General features: G+C 38.9%; 1 protein-coding gene and 1 pseudogene across 4 annotated transcripts in view; one reads left to right on the forward strand and one right to left on the reverse strand.

Moving 5' to 3' along the window:
* Positions 1 to 10,450: 10,450 nt before the first annotated feature.
* On the reverse strand, positions 10,451 to 10,811 carry LOC129061900 (60S ribosomal protein L34-like; annotated as a pseudogene).
* A 3,969-nt stretch (positions 10,812 to 14,780) lies between these two features.
* The window catches only part of UBR3 (ubiquitin protein ligase E3 component n-recognin 3), a 196,267-nt gene continuing 194,424 nt past the window's right edge, over positions 14,781 to 16,623 (forward strand). For all 4 annotated transcript variants that reach the window (XM_054562480.1, XM_054562481.1, XM_054562482.1 and 1 more), the window contains exon 1: positions 14,781 to 15,386. In XM_054562480.1, coding sequence (XP_054418455.1) covers positions 14,842 to 15,386 — 545 coding nt within the window. In that variant the 5' untranslated portion in view covers positions 14,781 to 14,841. The remainder of the gene's footprint in view (positions 15,387 to 16,623) is intronic.

The following is a 16,623-nucleotide window of genomic DNA, read 5'->3' on the forward strand; positions in this document are numbered from 1 at the left end:
ACATAACAAATACCCAATGAATGTCAGTTGTTGTTGGAGGAGGTTATCTGTTGAGAAGGAGGTGGCTGGAGTAAGGAGTTAGAATGAAATGGATGACTGAAAGTAGCTGGATGTATGAAAGGAATATTGATCAATCTGTAGTTGAAGACATTTTCTTCTATTAAACATGCATTTAAAATTTTTATTTTGAGATAATTGTAAATTTATATGCAATCAAAAAATAGCACAGAGAGATCCTATATACTTTTTAGTCAGTTTTCCCCAATAAAAACACTTTGCAAAACTCTAGTGCAGTATCACAACTAGGATATTGACAGATAAAATCAAGACAGCATTTCCATCACCGCAAAGATCCTTCATATTGCACCATTTTAGCTTCCTATAAGCAATGTATGAGGGTTCCAAATTCTTCATATCCTCACCAACACTTGCTATCTTCCATTTTTAAAATTATAACCATCTTAGTAGGTATAAAGTAGCAATTCATTGTGGTTTTGATTTATATTTCCCTGATGGTTGGTGATGTTGAACATCTTTCCATATGCTTCTTGACCATTCCTACAGATTCTTTGGATAAATAACAATCCAAATCCTTTGCTTATTTTAAAATTGTGTTATTCATGTTGTTATTGTTGAGTTGTAAGAATTCTTTTTATATTCTGGATACCAGGTCCTTATCAGATACATGGTTTGCAAATATTTTCTCCCATTCTGTGGGTTGTCTTTTTATTTCTTGGTAGTGTCCCTTAGCATGCAAAGATTTTTCATTTTTCATGATGTCCAAATCTATTTTTAGGTGTTATATCTAAGAAAATGCTGCCTATTCAAGCTCATGAAAATTTACACTTATGTGTTCTTTTAAGAGTTTTACAGTTCCAGCTCATACACTTAGGTCTTTCATTGATCTTGAGTAATTTTTTTGTATGTCGTATGAGGTAGAGGTCAAATTTATTCTTTTGCATGTGGATATCCATTTGACTCAACACTATTGGATAGACGGTGCTTTCTCCCACTGAATGGTCTTGGCATCCTTGTAGAAATCAATTGAGCATAGACATATGAGTTTATTTCTGGACTCCCAATTTTATTTCATGATGTATATATTTCTCCGTATGCCAGTACCACACTGGCATACGGAGAAATATCTTTGTAGTGAGTTATGCAATGGGAAGTGTGAGTCTTTCATCTTTGTGCTTCCTTTCAAGGTTGTTTTAACTCTCAGGGTCACTGCATTTTCATCTGAATTTTAGGATCAACTGGCAAATTTCTGCAAAATAAGCAGTTGGAATTTTCATAGAGGTTGAAATGAAACTGTAGATTAATTTGGGAGTATTGCCATCTTAATAATATTAAGTTTTCTAATCAATGAACATGGATACCTTTTATTTAGATTTCATTTAGTTTCTTTCAACAACATTGTATAGTTTTTAGTGTACAAGTTTTACATTTCTTTAACTTTGTTACTAAGTACTTTATTCTTTGATGCTATTTTAAATTGAATTGCTTTCTTAATTTTATTTTTGGATTGTTCATTGCTAGTGTAAAGAAATACAACTGGTTTTTGTTATTGATCTTGTGTCCTGTAGCTTTTCTGAACTTATTAGCTCTAGTTGTGCCTGTATATTTCTTAGTATTATCTATATACAGGGTCATGTGGTCTGCAAGTGGAAACAGTTTACTTCTTTCTTTTCAATCTAGATGTCCTTTTTTCCCCCCTTTGCCTAATTGCTCTGGGTAGAACCTCTAATACAATATTGAATAACAGTAGTGAAAATAGTCATCCCTGTATTATTCCTGACCTTAGAGGGAAAGCTTTCAGTCTTTCACTGTTAAACGTGGTGCTAGCTGTGGGTTTTTTATAGGTGCTCTTTTATTAGGTAGAGGAAGTTTCCTCTGAAACAACATTCTAATGCTCCATCCTTCAAAGCTGACTTTTTTTTCTCCTGAAAGGCAGGAGCAAGGAAGGACTGACAGTTGAGTAGACTCAAATAATAACTTTGACTGAGAGATACAATAGGAGCATGAGAGATGAGTGCAGGTGGTACTGGCAAGAGAATGGTTGTAGTGATTGACCAGAAGTCTGTGGCTACATGGAGAAAGAAGTGAAAACAAAAGGAATGAGACTGAGGGGAACAAGAGTAGAAGGATGAGGACTTAATGATGTTATTTAATAGGTTTAATGGAAGAAAGGGAGCGAGAGATCTAGAATATTAGAGGTTGAGTTCAGTTCAAATAATGGACTCCTGAGGTCTAAGATTTGTATAAAATACACAGGGCTGGAGGTGGGAACCGTGATTGACTCAGCCAGCACAAGCGACATTTGTGAAGGTGATAGAAATGTTCTAAGACTGGATTTTGGTGATGTTCGCACATCTTTTTAAATTACTTAAAATCCTTTGTATGCTTAAAAAATTCACTAAAATGTTGTAAAAGTGGGGAAAATATATTAGAATAAGTATCTACTGAATTCACTGAAATGAGAGCGCTGATAAGACTGAGGGAGAGGTGGTGAGAAGGGTGGGCTGCAATGCAGCAGAATGAGGAGAAGGTCAGTATCTGGGGGCCATCCATGTGGACCCTGAAATCTGCATAATGGTGGTGAGAACTCAAGGTGCAGAGGAAAGCTGTCTATTGCCAACTCTTTAAAAATGTAGAGGCATATAAAGTGCTTCCAAACAAGGTAAAGTTAAAGGAGTTCATCATCACCAAGTCCTTATTATATTAAATGTTGAAGGGATTTATTTAAGAAAAAAAAAAGATCAAAACTATGAACAGTAAAATGACAACAGACTCACAACTATCAACAACTGAACCTAAAAACAAAAACAGAAACAAAAACAAACTAAGCAAACAACTAGAACAGGAACAGAATCACAGAAATGGAGACCACATGGAGGGTTATCAGTGGGGAGGAGTAGTGGGGAGAATTGGGGAAAATGTACAGGGAATAAGTATAATTGGTAGGTACAAATAGACAAGGGGAGGTTAAGAATAGTACAGGAAATGGAGAAGCCAAAGAACTTATATGTATGAGCTATGGCCATGAACTAAGGGGGTGAATGCCGGTGGGAGAAGAGGTGCAGGGCTGAGGGGAATAAAGGGGAGAACAAAATGGGACAACTGTAACAGCATAATCAATAAAATATACTTTTAAAAATGAAGAAGCAAGATTGAATTGTACAGAACATTGATAAAGAGAGTTAAAGAGTGATTTCAGTGGGTACCACAAGAGTTATGGGCAAGTACTTTCCCCACATCACCAGATCTTTTTTGCTTAAACTTCAGTAGATGGATGAGTAAAATTTGCTATAAGTTCAATGGAGTAGACACTGTCCTCATAGTAAGTGGGAGCTACCTAAGATGTGTAATCCCTCCAGTAGACAGTTAACAATTTATGCGAGGAAACCAAAGATAAATATTTCAAAACTTTAGTAAAAACCATTAGCATCTATTGGCAAGGCTACAATAAAATAAAGAAAATTAAAAAAGCAAGACACTATACCAAGTGCTGGAGAGGGTGTGGACCATGTGGATTTCTGACACATTGCTTTTGGGAATACAAATGACCTGGTGTTCTTGGAAAATAGTTTGGCAGTTTCTTATAAAGTTAAACTTACATTTATCATATGATTCAGCAATCTCACCTGTAGGTGAGATTGTATCTCACCTACACTTGTATCATTTACCCATGATAAATGAAGACATATGTCAAAATAGAAACCTATTAATAGGTATTTATAATAGCTTTATTGAAAATCAGCAAAACTTTAAACAACCAACCGGTGATTTGGTAAATGGTGGTACATCCATTCACACCATAGAATACTACTCAGCAATTAAAAAAAAATGAACTACTGATAAATGCAAAAACCTGGATAAATATCAAAAGCATTATGTTAAGTAAAAGAAACCAAACTAAAAAAGCTACATATGGTATAATCTTATTTATATGACACGGTGAAAAGGCAGGACTATCAGAAGCAAATATAGATTAGATAAAGGTCTATGAAGAAACTTTTTGGCATGATGGACTGCAGTGATTATATGGCTATGCATTTGCCAAAATTCATAGAATGTACCTAAAAAGGGTTAATTTTACTGCATATAAATACCTTAATTAACTTGATTTTATAAAAAAGTTGAATAACAATAACAAACCAGTCATTTATACATTAATCTCACAGCATTTAAACTTTTTGGTGTCAGGATTATTATTAATAAGGACCTCAAATTTTTTTTGTTTATGTGGGTTGTATCTACCAATATATTTATATTACTGGAAATTAACAGTAAGAAAAATTTTAAAAATTCATCTATTAAGTGAAGGCAATAATTCTATTACATGTAATATAAGTAAAATTTTATATGAAAAATACCTGTTTGCCATAACAAAAAAAAAATCAGTGGAAAGAGTAGCATTGCATTACATTTATGTAAATATCTTTAAGTCCAGCTTAGTAGAAGAAAATTGGATTCTTATATCTACCTTTGCATTCAATTTGTTGTAATACCTTGTTTTGGTTGAAGTATTTTAAGAAAATCCAAACTGACACAGATATTTAGTTGTAGAAGCAAACAGTCTTTTCATTGCCTTTTCAGATGACTGAATATTCTTTGTTATGACGGTACAGTTGAAATAGATAATTTTTAAAGGTATATCTTATTGATTATGCTATTACAATTGTCCCAATTTTTTCCCTTTGCTCCCCTCCACCTCGTAACCCCATTCCCTCCAGCAATTCCGCTGCATATTTCATGTCCATTGGTCATGCATATAAGTCCTTTGGCTTCTCCATTTCCTATACTATTCTTAACCTCCTCCTGTCTATTTTGTACTTACCTATGATGCTTCTTAATCACTGTAACTTTTCCCCCATTATCCCCCTTCTCCTTCCCCACTGATATCCATCCATGTGATCTCCATTTATGCAATTCTGTTCCTGTTCTAGTTGTTTGCTTAGTTTGTTTTTTTTTAGATTAAGTTGTTGATAGTTATGAGTTTGTTGTCATTTTACTGTTCTTAGTTTTTGATCTTCTATTTCAAATATCAACTAATAACCATAGTTTGCTTGTCAGTCATAGTTTCACATAAAATTGTGTGATTAATACCCTGAATATGGAAAGAACTAACAGAACTCAAAAACAAAAAGAAGGCCAATTCAAAGTGGGAAAGGACTTGAGTAGACATTACTCAAAAGAAAATATATTAATTGCCATTAGGCACATGAAAGGATGCTCCACATCATTAGTCATCACTGAAATGAAAATCAAATCCATGAAAAAGCTCACACCATTAGGATGGCTCTTATCAATAAAATGGAAAATAACAAATTTTTGCAAGGATATGGAGAAATTGGATCCCTTGTGCATTGCTGGTGGGAATGGGAAATGTTCAGCCTCTATGGAAAACAATTTGGAGGTTTTTGTTATCATATGATTCTGCAATTCCACTTCCAGATATACAGGGTGGGGTAAAAACAGGTTTACAGATATGAGTATGCAAAGGACAGAGTTTAGGCTTGTATTGGTGTTTATTAATTATTGTATTTTTTCCATATGAATAACTGTAAACCTACTTTTGTCACACCCTGTTTACCCCAGAGAATTGAAAGCAGGGACTCAAAAAGATACTTGTACAACAATACTCATTCTAGTATTACTGAAAATAACCAAAAGGTGGAAACAACCCAAGTTTGCATCAACAGATTAATGGATAAACAAGATGTGATATATACATACAATGGAATACTATTCAGCCATAAAGAGGAATGAAATTTGGATGCATGCTACAACATGGATAAACCTTGAAAACATTATGCTAAGTGAAAAAAGACAGACAGAAAATGACAGCTATTGTATGATTTCATGTCTATGAAATATCTAGAATAGGCAAATTTATGGAGACAGAAAATATAATAGGGAAATTGTCTGGGATTCGGCCAAGATGGAGGTATAGGCAGAGACACGTCATTTCCTTGAACAACCAAAACAAGGATAACAACCATTTTAAAAACAAAAGATGACCAGTACTGTCAGAAAATCAAACTGCATGGAAGTCCAACAACCAAGGACTTGAAACATTCACCCAGACTGGTAGGAGGGGCAGAGAGGGGGCAGAGAGGATGCCTGGTGAGGCAGTGGCTGGCGGACTGGGGCCGGAGATCCCACATTCACTCATGGATAAGCAAAAAGGAACAACAGGGGAGTGAGACAGACTTCGAAACCCAGAGTTTCATCGGAAACTAAAGACTCAAAACCCCTGACTGTAAAAATCTGTGAGGATTGCGGTGGCAGGAGAAACTCCCAGTCTCACAGGAGAGTCCATGGGAGAGACCCACAGTGTCCTAGAACCACACCCGCCTGTGAATCAGCACCTGAAAGGTACGAGCCGCTTGTGGGAAGCGAGGGAAGTGATGGAACGTGGGGCCAGAGCCCAGCGAGCAGCACTGTTCCCTCTCTGACCCCCGTTCCCCACAGACAGCACCAGAACACCCAGCGAAGAGGGTTGCCCTGCCCTGGCGAATACCTAAGGTTCTACCCCTTAAAACATAACAGGTGTGCCTGGACAAAGAAATATGGCTCAAATGAAAGAATAGATCAAAACTCCAGAAAAAGAACTAAGTGATGAAGAGATAAGCAAGCTGTGAGAAGCAGAGTTCAAAACAGTCATAATCAGGGTGCTCATAGAATTGATTGAGCTTGGTCACAAAATGAAGGAAGAAATGAAGGCTATATAAAGTGAAATAAAGGAAAATATACAGGGAACCAACAATGATGGGAAGGAAATCAGGACTCAAATCAATGACTTGGAACAAAAGGAAGAAATAAACATCCAACCAGAACAGAATGGAGAAAAAAAAATTCAAAAAAATGAAGAGAGGCTTAGGAATCTTGGGGACAACTTTAAACACTCCAACATCTGAGTCATAGGGGTGCCAGAAGGAGAAGAGGAAGAGCAAGAAATTAAAATCTTGTTTGAACAAATAATGAAAGAAAACTTCCCCAATCTGGCCAAGGAAATAGACTTACAGGATGTCCAGGAATCCCAGAGAGTCCCAAAGAAATTGGGCCCAGGGAGGAACACACCAAGACACATCATAATTAACTTAGCCAAGATTAAAGATAAGAAGAGAATCTTAAAAGCAGCATGAGGAAAGAAGTTATCTACAAAGGAGTGCCCATAAGAATATCATCTGATTTCTCAAAAGAAACCTGATAGGCAAGAAGGGGCTGGAAAGAAGTACTTGAAGTCATGAAAGGCAAGGACCTACACCTAAGATTACTCTATCCAGCAAAGCTATCATTTAGAATGGAAGGGCAGATAAAGTGCTTTCCAGATGAGGTAAAGTTAAAGGAGTACATCATAACCAAGCCCTTATTATATGAAATGTTAAAGGGACTTATCTAAGAAATAGAAGATCAAAAACTATGAACAGTAAAATGGCAACAAAATCAGAACTGTTAACAAGTGAACCTAAAAAATTATGAAAAAAACCTAAGCAAAGAACTAGAACAGGAACAGAATCACAGAAACGGAGGGTTATCAGTGGGGAGGGTGAGGGGAAGAATGGGGTAAAAGGTACAGGGAATAAGAAGCGTAATAACTAGGCACAAAATGGACAGGGGGAGGTTAAGAACAGTATAGGAATGGAGAAGCCAAAGAACTTACGTGTATGACCCATGGACATGAACTAAGGGGGCCGGGATACTGGAGAGTAGAGGGCTGCAGCGAGGAAGGGAGTAAGGGGAGAAAAAAATCGGGACAACTGTAATAGCATAATCAATAAAATATACTTTAAAAAAAGGAAGTAGAATAGAGCTACTGGAGGCTGCGGGAAAAGGGAAATGGAGAGTTATTTTTTAATAGGAATGGATAGTGAAAAAATTCTGGAACTGGATGGTAGTGATAGTTGCACAATATTAAAAATGTAGTTAATATGACTGAATTGTGTACTTTAAATGATTAAAATAGTAAATGTTGTGTATATTTTGCCATAATTTTTGAAAAGCTGCTAGTTTAGCTTACAACATCACATCTGTGCTCTTTCCAAGAGGCTACCAGGGGACTTCAGTATGCAATGAAAGCGCTTTATGTGTAATTTATTAAGTCATTGAGAATTTTAAGGTATATCCTTATGGATTAAAATATAATACAATCAATTTTTTGCTGTTTATCAAGGCTATTTTTAAGGGAAATTGGCTTGTTTTTCTGAAAGTATTTATCAGAGAGAAATACATTGTCAGCTAGATTATTTAGTGCTATTGCCTTGATTCATATTGTTATAAGCAGTTTTATCTGTCCTTGTTTTTGCAACATCAGTGCAAATATTCCAGGATAACTCATGAGGTTCAAGGATGTTATGTGGCCCTGGCCGGGTAGGTCAGCTGATTAGAATGTTGTCCGGTTACACCAAGGTTGGGGTCTGGTCCTGGTTAGTGTACATACAAGGATCAGCCAATGAGTGCATCAATGGGTAGAACAACAGATCGATGTTTCTCTCTCTCTCACTCACTCAAATCAATAAATAAAAATTTAAAAAAGAAAGTTATTGAATACTCTGAATGTTTCAACATGGAATGGGTTTAATGCCAATATTTCACATAATAATCTTGTTTTGTGATGGCACTAAGTCTGGACAAATACAAGGAAAACACTAAACATCCCCCTTTGTGCCCCTCTCCACTCGCTCTCCCGTCCCGTTCCCAAAATTGAGCACTGCCCTGACTTTCAACACCACAGATTATTTTTTTTGATTTTTTCTTTTTCCTTTATATAAGTAGAGTCATTCTCACTATGTCAGATTTCTTTTGCTCAACATTATGTTTGTAAGATTCATCCAGGTTTGCCCATTTTCATTGTGGTACAGTATTTCATTATATGAATATATTATATATGTCAAAATTTTCCATTTTAACCATTTTAAGGGTCCAATTCAGGGACAATAATTATATTCATAATGTTGGTCAACCATCACTGCTATCTATATTTAGAACCTTTTCATTACCCCAAATAGAAATTCTATAACTCTTTTTTTATTGTTGTTTTCCCAATTTTTCACCTTTGCTCTCCCCCGCAAAATTCTGTAACTCTTAATGGTTTCTTTTAATAAATAGAAATTTTAAATTTTAAATTAATCCATTTTGCCAGTCTTTCCTTTTGTGGTTGGCACTTTGTATTCTCACCCTCAGATCAGAATTAATAAAAATTACAGCAACAATAATAACATATTTGTAGAATAGGTTACAATTTATAATGTTTCTATCAGTTCAGTCTGTAAGCTGCATGTCAGGAGCATGGTATGTGAATTTTAACCCTTGGATTTGTGTGTCACACCAGGCCATACTGTGGACCTGTTGTTCATAGCAACTAGTAGGGGCTTAACAAACATTTGCTGAATTAATTTGCTGCACGAAGACTGTAGTGGGTGAACATCTTCTAGTCTTGAGTAGGGATACAGAGAAGGAAACTTTCCTTGGGTTAAAAAAAAAAAAAAAAAGAATGGAGGAAAAGAAAATTAGGACAACTTTAATGGTATTAAATGATAATGAAAAAGACCCCAGAGGGTTGTTAAGCATTTATAACCTTGGAAAAGTTGCTCCTGTAGAGGAGCTAAAATAGGTCAAACACTTTTAAAGCACTCTCATGCACAAGTTGAGAAAATTACTAAAAATATCTTTGCTTGAATGTTAGACAAATGAGAGACTGGCTGTACCTGTAGTTGCAAGGTAGTTATTATGGTAGGAAGGAAGGGAGCAAGGAAGGAAGGAAATGAGGGAGGGAGGGAGGGAGGAAAGAATGAGGGAAGAAGGGAGAAAGACAGGCACACTCAGGAACAATGATTTTTCTCCCAGGGCTCTTATGTTCTGAAGGCTGAGGAATGAAGGGTATCACTGTTACTTGTAGGATGGGAATAATGAGAAGTCCCTCTTAAGATTGTTGTGAATCTTAAATGTGATCACTTGGAAGAGTTCCTTGTATATAGTAGGCATGATGTTTCTTACTGAGTGAATTTCAAGAGAAGGTCTGCAGTGCATTTGGAGGTGAGGTAGAAATTGAGAAGTTATGCAATTGTGTATGTTTGTTGAGAATGTTATAGGCATTGTGTATGTTTATGTTCCCAGCAGATATGGCCTCTTCTGCCTTCTGATAATTAGGTTGGCATGGGCCACAAGTTGGATCAGAGTTCTTCTCCAGGGTTTTAAGTGGATCTGGCAGAGAAGAGACACTTTTCCTCTTTTGCAAAGTTATGGAGATGTGGCCTAGAGCTGGGATTGAGGGAGGCCCATGCACAGAAGACAGTAGAGCCGATGCTCACTGAAAGCAAAGATGGGTATACATCCAGGTTCATTTCCCACTTCCCTTCGTTGATCTAATATGATCTCATATAGTACTTTTTTGTTTGTTTGTTTGTTTTTAGCCTTTTAATTGTTTTTATTACTCAAATAAGCATCATTTTTTAAAATTTAGCTTCTGACTCTGTGCTTGTGCTTCAATACTTTCACAACGATTCTCTGCTCCTCAATAAGAAAAGCACACTTTGATCCTGTCACAGATGCATTGAGCACACACAGATCCACCGTAGGCCCTGCTGATGTGTGTTTTCGTTTTAGACGCCCTCATTAGAACTTAAGGTCTCAGCACAAACTCTGTGAAGTCGGCCCGGGCACACACCACATGCGGGTTTTGGTGCTTTCCCTATCTTCTTGGTATAAAGGTAAACAATTTTGTTACCAAGGGTCTGGGACAGCACAGTTTTGTCAGAGGCTGTATTGCAGGATAGCCTTCAACAGTATGTCAAACGTTGCACCATTACGAATGCCTGAAAGACAACATCCCCAGAAGAGCTAATACGGTCCTCTTTTTGGCTTAAGCTAGTTCAAGTCAGGTTTTTACCTCTTGCAACTAAGAAAGCATTGATAAATACAAAAACAATTTTCAAGTATTTATATTAATTTTTGAATTGTCTGTTAAAGGTGTCTAGTTTTGGAAGCAATGATATTATCTATCATTTATTTGTAGCTTTTAACTTATCTGTGGGATTTATTTTATTTTTTAAAGAGTAGACTTTTAAAAGATTTTATTTATTGATTTTTAGAGAGAGAGTAAAGGAGAGAGAGGGAAACATCAGTGTGTTGTTCCCTCTCATGCGCCCCCTATGGGGGCCTGGCCTGCGACCCAGGCATGTGCCCCAACTGGGAATTGAACCCGTGACCCTTTGGTTGGCAGGCTGGTGCTCAATCCACTGAGCCACACCAGCTGGAGCTGTGTGGTTTATTTTAATTTGAAAAGCCAATTTAGAAATATCACCAGATTTTTCTTTGCATTAATTAAGATGAAATACATTACAGTACAGTTTTTTAGACACTATCTTTTAGCTTTCTATAACTGTAGTATATTGCATTATTTATTCATTGTCTTCAATAGAGTAACAGTAGCACGCTTAAATGTAATTTTACGAGGTATAACAGTTAAGTGAGTACAGAGTTTTTAGCTGAATTTCAATCTGGTTTTCCCTCATGGAAATAGGATCGTTGTAGGAATTTGCATGACACAGCACAGTGATTTGAGAGATAATTTAGAAGCATTTTTATATTACACTAATGCACTGAAAGACAAAAATGTCAGAATTCCTGGATCCAAATGATAGAAGTCCCAAACACTATAGGAAAACCAAAGATTTGAGAGCCCGTCATATTGATTTTGAAAGGTAAAGCAATAAAACTTGATAATTTTATTCATCTCAAATAATAAGTACTACTATTGATTATTATCATTAACTGCTTTTATTGAGGTATAATTTCACATCATAAAATCCACCTGTTTTTAGAGTAGAATTCAATTACTTTACATAGTTGTGCAACCATCACCATAATCCAAATTTAGAACATCTCCACCATTCCAAAAAGATCCTTTGTGCCTACTTTGTGTCACTTTCTGTTCTTACCCCTGGTATGTTACACAATTGATAATCTACTTTCTTTCTCTATAGATTTGCCTTTTCTAGATAGTTTATGTAAATGAAATCATACAACATACATTTTTTTGGTGTCTGACTTCTTTCATTGACACGAAGCTTTGAAGTTCATCCATGTTAGAGGAGATATCAGTACTTAATTCCTTTTTATTGTTAAACAGTATACCATTATATGAATATGCCATATTTGGTTTACCCATTTATGGATTGATAGACCTTTGGATTGTTTCCAGTTTTTTGGTTACTATATTTACCTGTAGGTCTTTGTGTAGATACATGTTGTAAATTCTCTTGGGTAGATTCCAGGTGTGGAATAGCAGGGCTCTATGGAAAAAAATGTGTTTAACATTTAAAAAACTTTTTTTTAAAGGATTTTATTTATTTATTTTTAGAGAGGGGAAGGAAGGGAAGAAAAGGAGAGAAACATCAATGTGTGGTTGCCTCTTGCACGCCCCCTTCTGGGGACCTGGCCTGCAACCCAGGCATGTGCCCTGGACTAGGATTCGAACCAATTAACCTTTGGTTGGCAGGCTGGTGCTCAGTTCACTGAGCCACACCAGCCAGGGCTATGTTTAACTTTTTAATTAACTGCCGAACTCTTTTTTCCAAGACACTGTACTCTTTCACATTCCCATCAGTGAAGTATGAGGATTGCCGTTTCTCCACATCCTTGCCAACATTTGTCATTGTCTGTCTTGTTGATTACTGCCATTGTAGTAGGTGTGTATAGCGGTATTTCATAGTTTTAATTTGCATTTCCTTAATGACTAATAATGCTGAGCACCTTTTCTTTGTCTACTGGCATTTACGTAACTTCTTCGGTTAAATGCCCATTCATATTTTTTTTTTTTGCCCATCTTCAATTGGGTCATTTGTATTCTTGTTACTACTGGTTATTTTTAATGGTTCTCAGATTTTCAAGAGGTCTGATATCATCATGATCAGAATAGGTGGGAAATCTGGCAAATGTCCAGGTTTCTGCATATGTACTGCAATGTCTATGGAACTAAAGTAAGGGGAGGTATTTAAACTTTTTTTTGTTGTTACAGAACAAAAGAGACACTTAGTCAGTGGTGGAATTTTGTAGAAATTTAGGAGTGTGTGGAAACCACTGGGGGATGCTGAAAAAACTGCATCATCATGGTCAAGCAGAGCAGACCCCCTCGTTATTCTAAACAGGAAAGCAGTCCTGGAGAGAGACCAGTACACGGCCTTAACCCATAGACACTGGTCAGTGAATACGTAATAGTTCTACCTTTGTTGGAAATGTTCCTGGATTTTATTTAGTTTATAATTTGATGATATTTAAAGAGAAATATTGGGCAACTGTTGAATTACTTATCACTGTTAAATAATAACTGGGAAATGCTTTATTAAGATAGGGGCTCAGGACAGGTGAAATAGAACGTTTTAGTTATGTGCAATTCACTTATAACACTGGGTTTTGGATCGGAAATACTCTTATTCTACTTCCATTGGATTGCTTCTCCTACTTTTTTTTCATTCTTTGTTGTCCTCTGTTATGTGTTACTAATTGTATAATACATCCAGCTCTCTGAAGGTGAGCTATGGAAATTTATATAAATTATAGATTTTTACTTCTTCAAGGATCATATTCATTATCTCTTTCAAGATTCAGATTTTGCTATATAGGGCAGTATAATCTCAGGAGATTTTGTCTCCCTAGTTCTGAGATGAGGCTTGGGGATCCATTTTTGTGAGGAGAGCATAATAAGGTGTTTCTTAGAATTAGGCAAGTTTGCAAAGCAATGGTGCAGTAAAAAGAGCTGTGTGTTTTGGGGCACATCAATCACCTCTTTAAGTTTTAATTTCTTCTAATAATAATGCTTTGTAGGATTTTGAGAGGATTAAAAGAAGCAACATATATAAAGGGAAGGGCCCATAAAAATTTGCAACAATTGTTATTTATTGCACTTATGTTCCATTTAACAATAACCAGATAAATTTGAGCATCTAAGGGCAACAATGAAGAAGACTCATTCTTTGCCTTCAAGAAATTAGCAACGGGGTAAAGATGAGACTTTCACAGCGAAGGCAGTAAGTCATATTATCATATAAGTTCAGAGCCATTTTTCTGAAGACAGAAAATGACGAGTAGACACTGCTAGAATAGGGATGTGCAGTGAACTTGCCCGGGTGGAGAAATTTGGGAACCAGGAATGACAAGGACCCATAGGCAGGAAATGGTAAGGCATCTTCATGAAACAGTGAATAGTTCCATCCGTCTCTTTCCTATGGCAAACTTGGAGCAGGGTCAAAAAGATAAGGATAGATAGGTTGAGTTTTGAGAGATTGAAGCAGCTCGAATTTTGTTTCAACTAAAGATTTTGCACGGGAGAATGATTAATCTGGTAATGGTGTAAGGGTAAGAATTGATCTCGGGGCGGGGGGGGGGCGGAAATTACGAGGTTACTTCAATAATAATAGTTTAACAGTAATTATGGATTTGATAACAGTGGGTATTTATATCGAAACGAAATGCAGCTACTTTAAAAATACATCTGAAAGATGCTGTGTATAACTTCTACAGTCCAGGTAAATTAAAAAATACATTGTCCACATTAAAGAATTTTCACATTAAATATTTCAGTAGCTCTTAACTGTGAGAGCAAAGAGGTGGCGGGAAGTGAATGGAGCAGCGTCCTTGGCTAGAAGTGGCTTGTGCAGACGGAGCAGGGACCGCAGCCGTAGGGGGCGTGTGCAGGAGCGGGGACGCCGGCGAAGGTGCGCGGCTGCTCCGGGGTATCGCGAGAGTTGGGCAGGCCGAGCAATCGCAGCAGTCAATTCCCCCACCCTCCCGGGAGGAGCCAGCAACCCTGAGATCTCCAAATTCTGAGCTCTCATCATGGCGGCGGCGGCGGCCGCGGCGGCCGTCGGGGGGCCGCAGCCGCCCCAATCCGAGCTGCCTGCTCCTGGGCTGGCCCTGGACAAGGCGGCCACCGCCGCGCACCTGAAGGCGGCCCTTAGCCGGCCGGACAACCGGGCAGGTGCAGAGGAGCTGCAGGCGCTGCTGGAGCGGGTGCTGAGCGCCGAGCGGCCGCTGGCCGCAGTTGCGGACAGCGAGGAGGCGGCGGCGGCCGGCGGAGGCGGTCCGGGGGCGGCCGAGGAGGAGGCCCTGGAGTGGTGTAAGTGCCTTCTGGCGGGAGGCGGCGGCTACGAGGAGTTCTGCGCGGCCGTGCGGGCCTACGACCCTGCGGCGCTCTGCGGCCTGGTCTGGACAGCCAACTTCGTGGCCTACCGCTGCCGGACGTGCGGTATCTCCCCGTGCATGTCGCTGTGCGCAGAGTGCTTCCACCAGGGCGATCACACCGGTCACGACTTCAACATGTTCCGCAGCCAGGCCGGGGGCGCCTGTGACTGCGGGGACAGCAACGTGATGCGGGAGAGTGGGTGAGTGGAGCCCTCCCCCGGGGCGGGGGGCGCAGCGGCGGGTCCAGGCTGGGGTTTGGGGAGGCCGGGAATGGGGACCCGGGCGCCGATCCGGAGCTGTCAAGGGGAAGGAGTGGGGGAGGGTGCAGCCACATGGGGATGGAGGTGTCTGAGCTGTCAGCGATGGAAAGGGGTAGGGAGGAGGGGAGAGCGGCGAGCACGTTTAAGGAACCGGGCTGTGAATTTTCAGGGAAGCCAGAGCGAGTGGATGAGAGCGAGAAAAGAGCCAGCGCGCGGGGTAGGAGGAGGAAAAGGATACTCTGGTATCGAGCTGTCAATTGTGTACTTGTTGGGAAAGGCTGTATAAAGCTGCTTGGTTCTGGGAAGAAATGATGTGATTTCGCTGGGCTGGGACGGGTATTTGCACGGAACAGGGTCGCAGGATGATGAGAGGCGAGGAGGTGGTCTTGCAAATGCAGGGGCGGACGGCTTGGGGGAAAGGACTTCTGAACTGTCAGTGTGTCTCTTTATGAGCGAAGGAGCGCTTGAGCTTATGGGGGTTGAGGGAGGAGGGAATGGGAGGGGCCTGCATGAAAAGTGACTGTTGAGCTGTCAGTGGAGTATTTGGTGTGCTGGAATGACATCTAGAATTGGGCTACTGAGCAGTCAGTTATAGAAATACCCTCCATACCAGAAGAACAAACAAAACACTGAGCGAATTAGGAATCAAAAGGTTAGCTCTTCTCCAGTTAAAAGGGCACCGTATTCACTCATACATGCCATCTTTCTGAAAGGAGACACTCAACAAATGTTTTTTTTCAATAGGAGCAAGGTACCAGGGTGTTCAGACTTAGGACAAAAGACATTTCAGAGGCTGCAGTGAATTGAAGAGTTAGTACGTGGCTTGGCTTGGGTCCTGATGTCTGCGTCCAGGGAAGTCCTGGAAAAAGAAAAAAGTTAGTGACTTCGTGGGCAGTCGTTGAAAGAATGTCAGCAAACCCAGTTATTCAAGTTTTTCAAATTTTAGGTCTTATAGAGTATAATCCCTTTAAATATGGTCATTGTTTTCTTTTTGGGGTACATGTAGGTTGCTGTTACTTTAGAATGTTTGTAACTACTAGGTGAAAGCAAGGTTCCTAGGATATTAAACATGAATAAGACATTAACTTACTCCTTAAATAGTTCAGGAGTTAGAGGAGGCTTCTCTGCAGATGGAGTAAGGGAAAGCCTTCAGAAAGGAGGTGTTTTGAGATTGCTA

This window comes from Pteronotus mesoamericanus, unplaced genomic scaffold, assembly GCF_021234165.1.
Source record: "Pteronotus mesoamericanus isolate MK-2021 breed Mesoamerican mustached bat unplaced genomic scaffold, CSHL_Meso_final scaffold_651, whole genome shotgun sequence".
Lineage (NCBI taxonomy): Eukaryota > Metazoa > Chordata > Mammalia > Chiroptera > Mormoopidae > Pteronotus > Pteronotus mesoamericanus.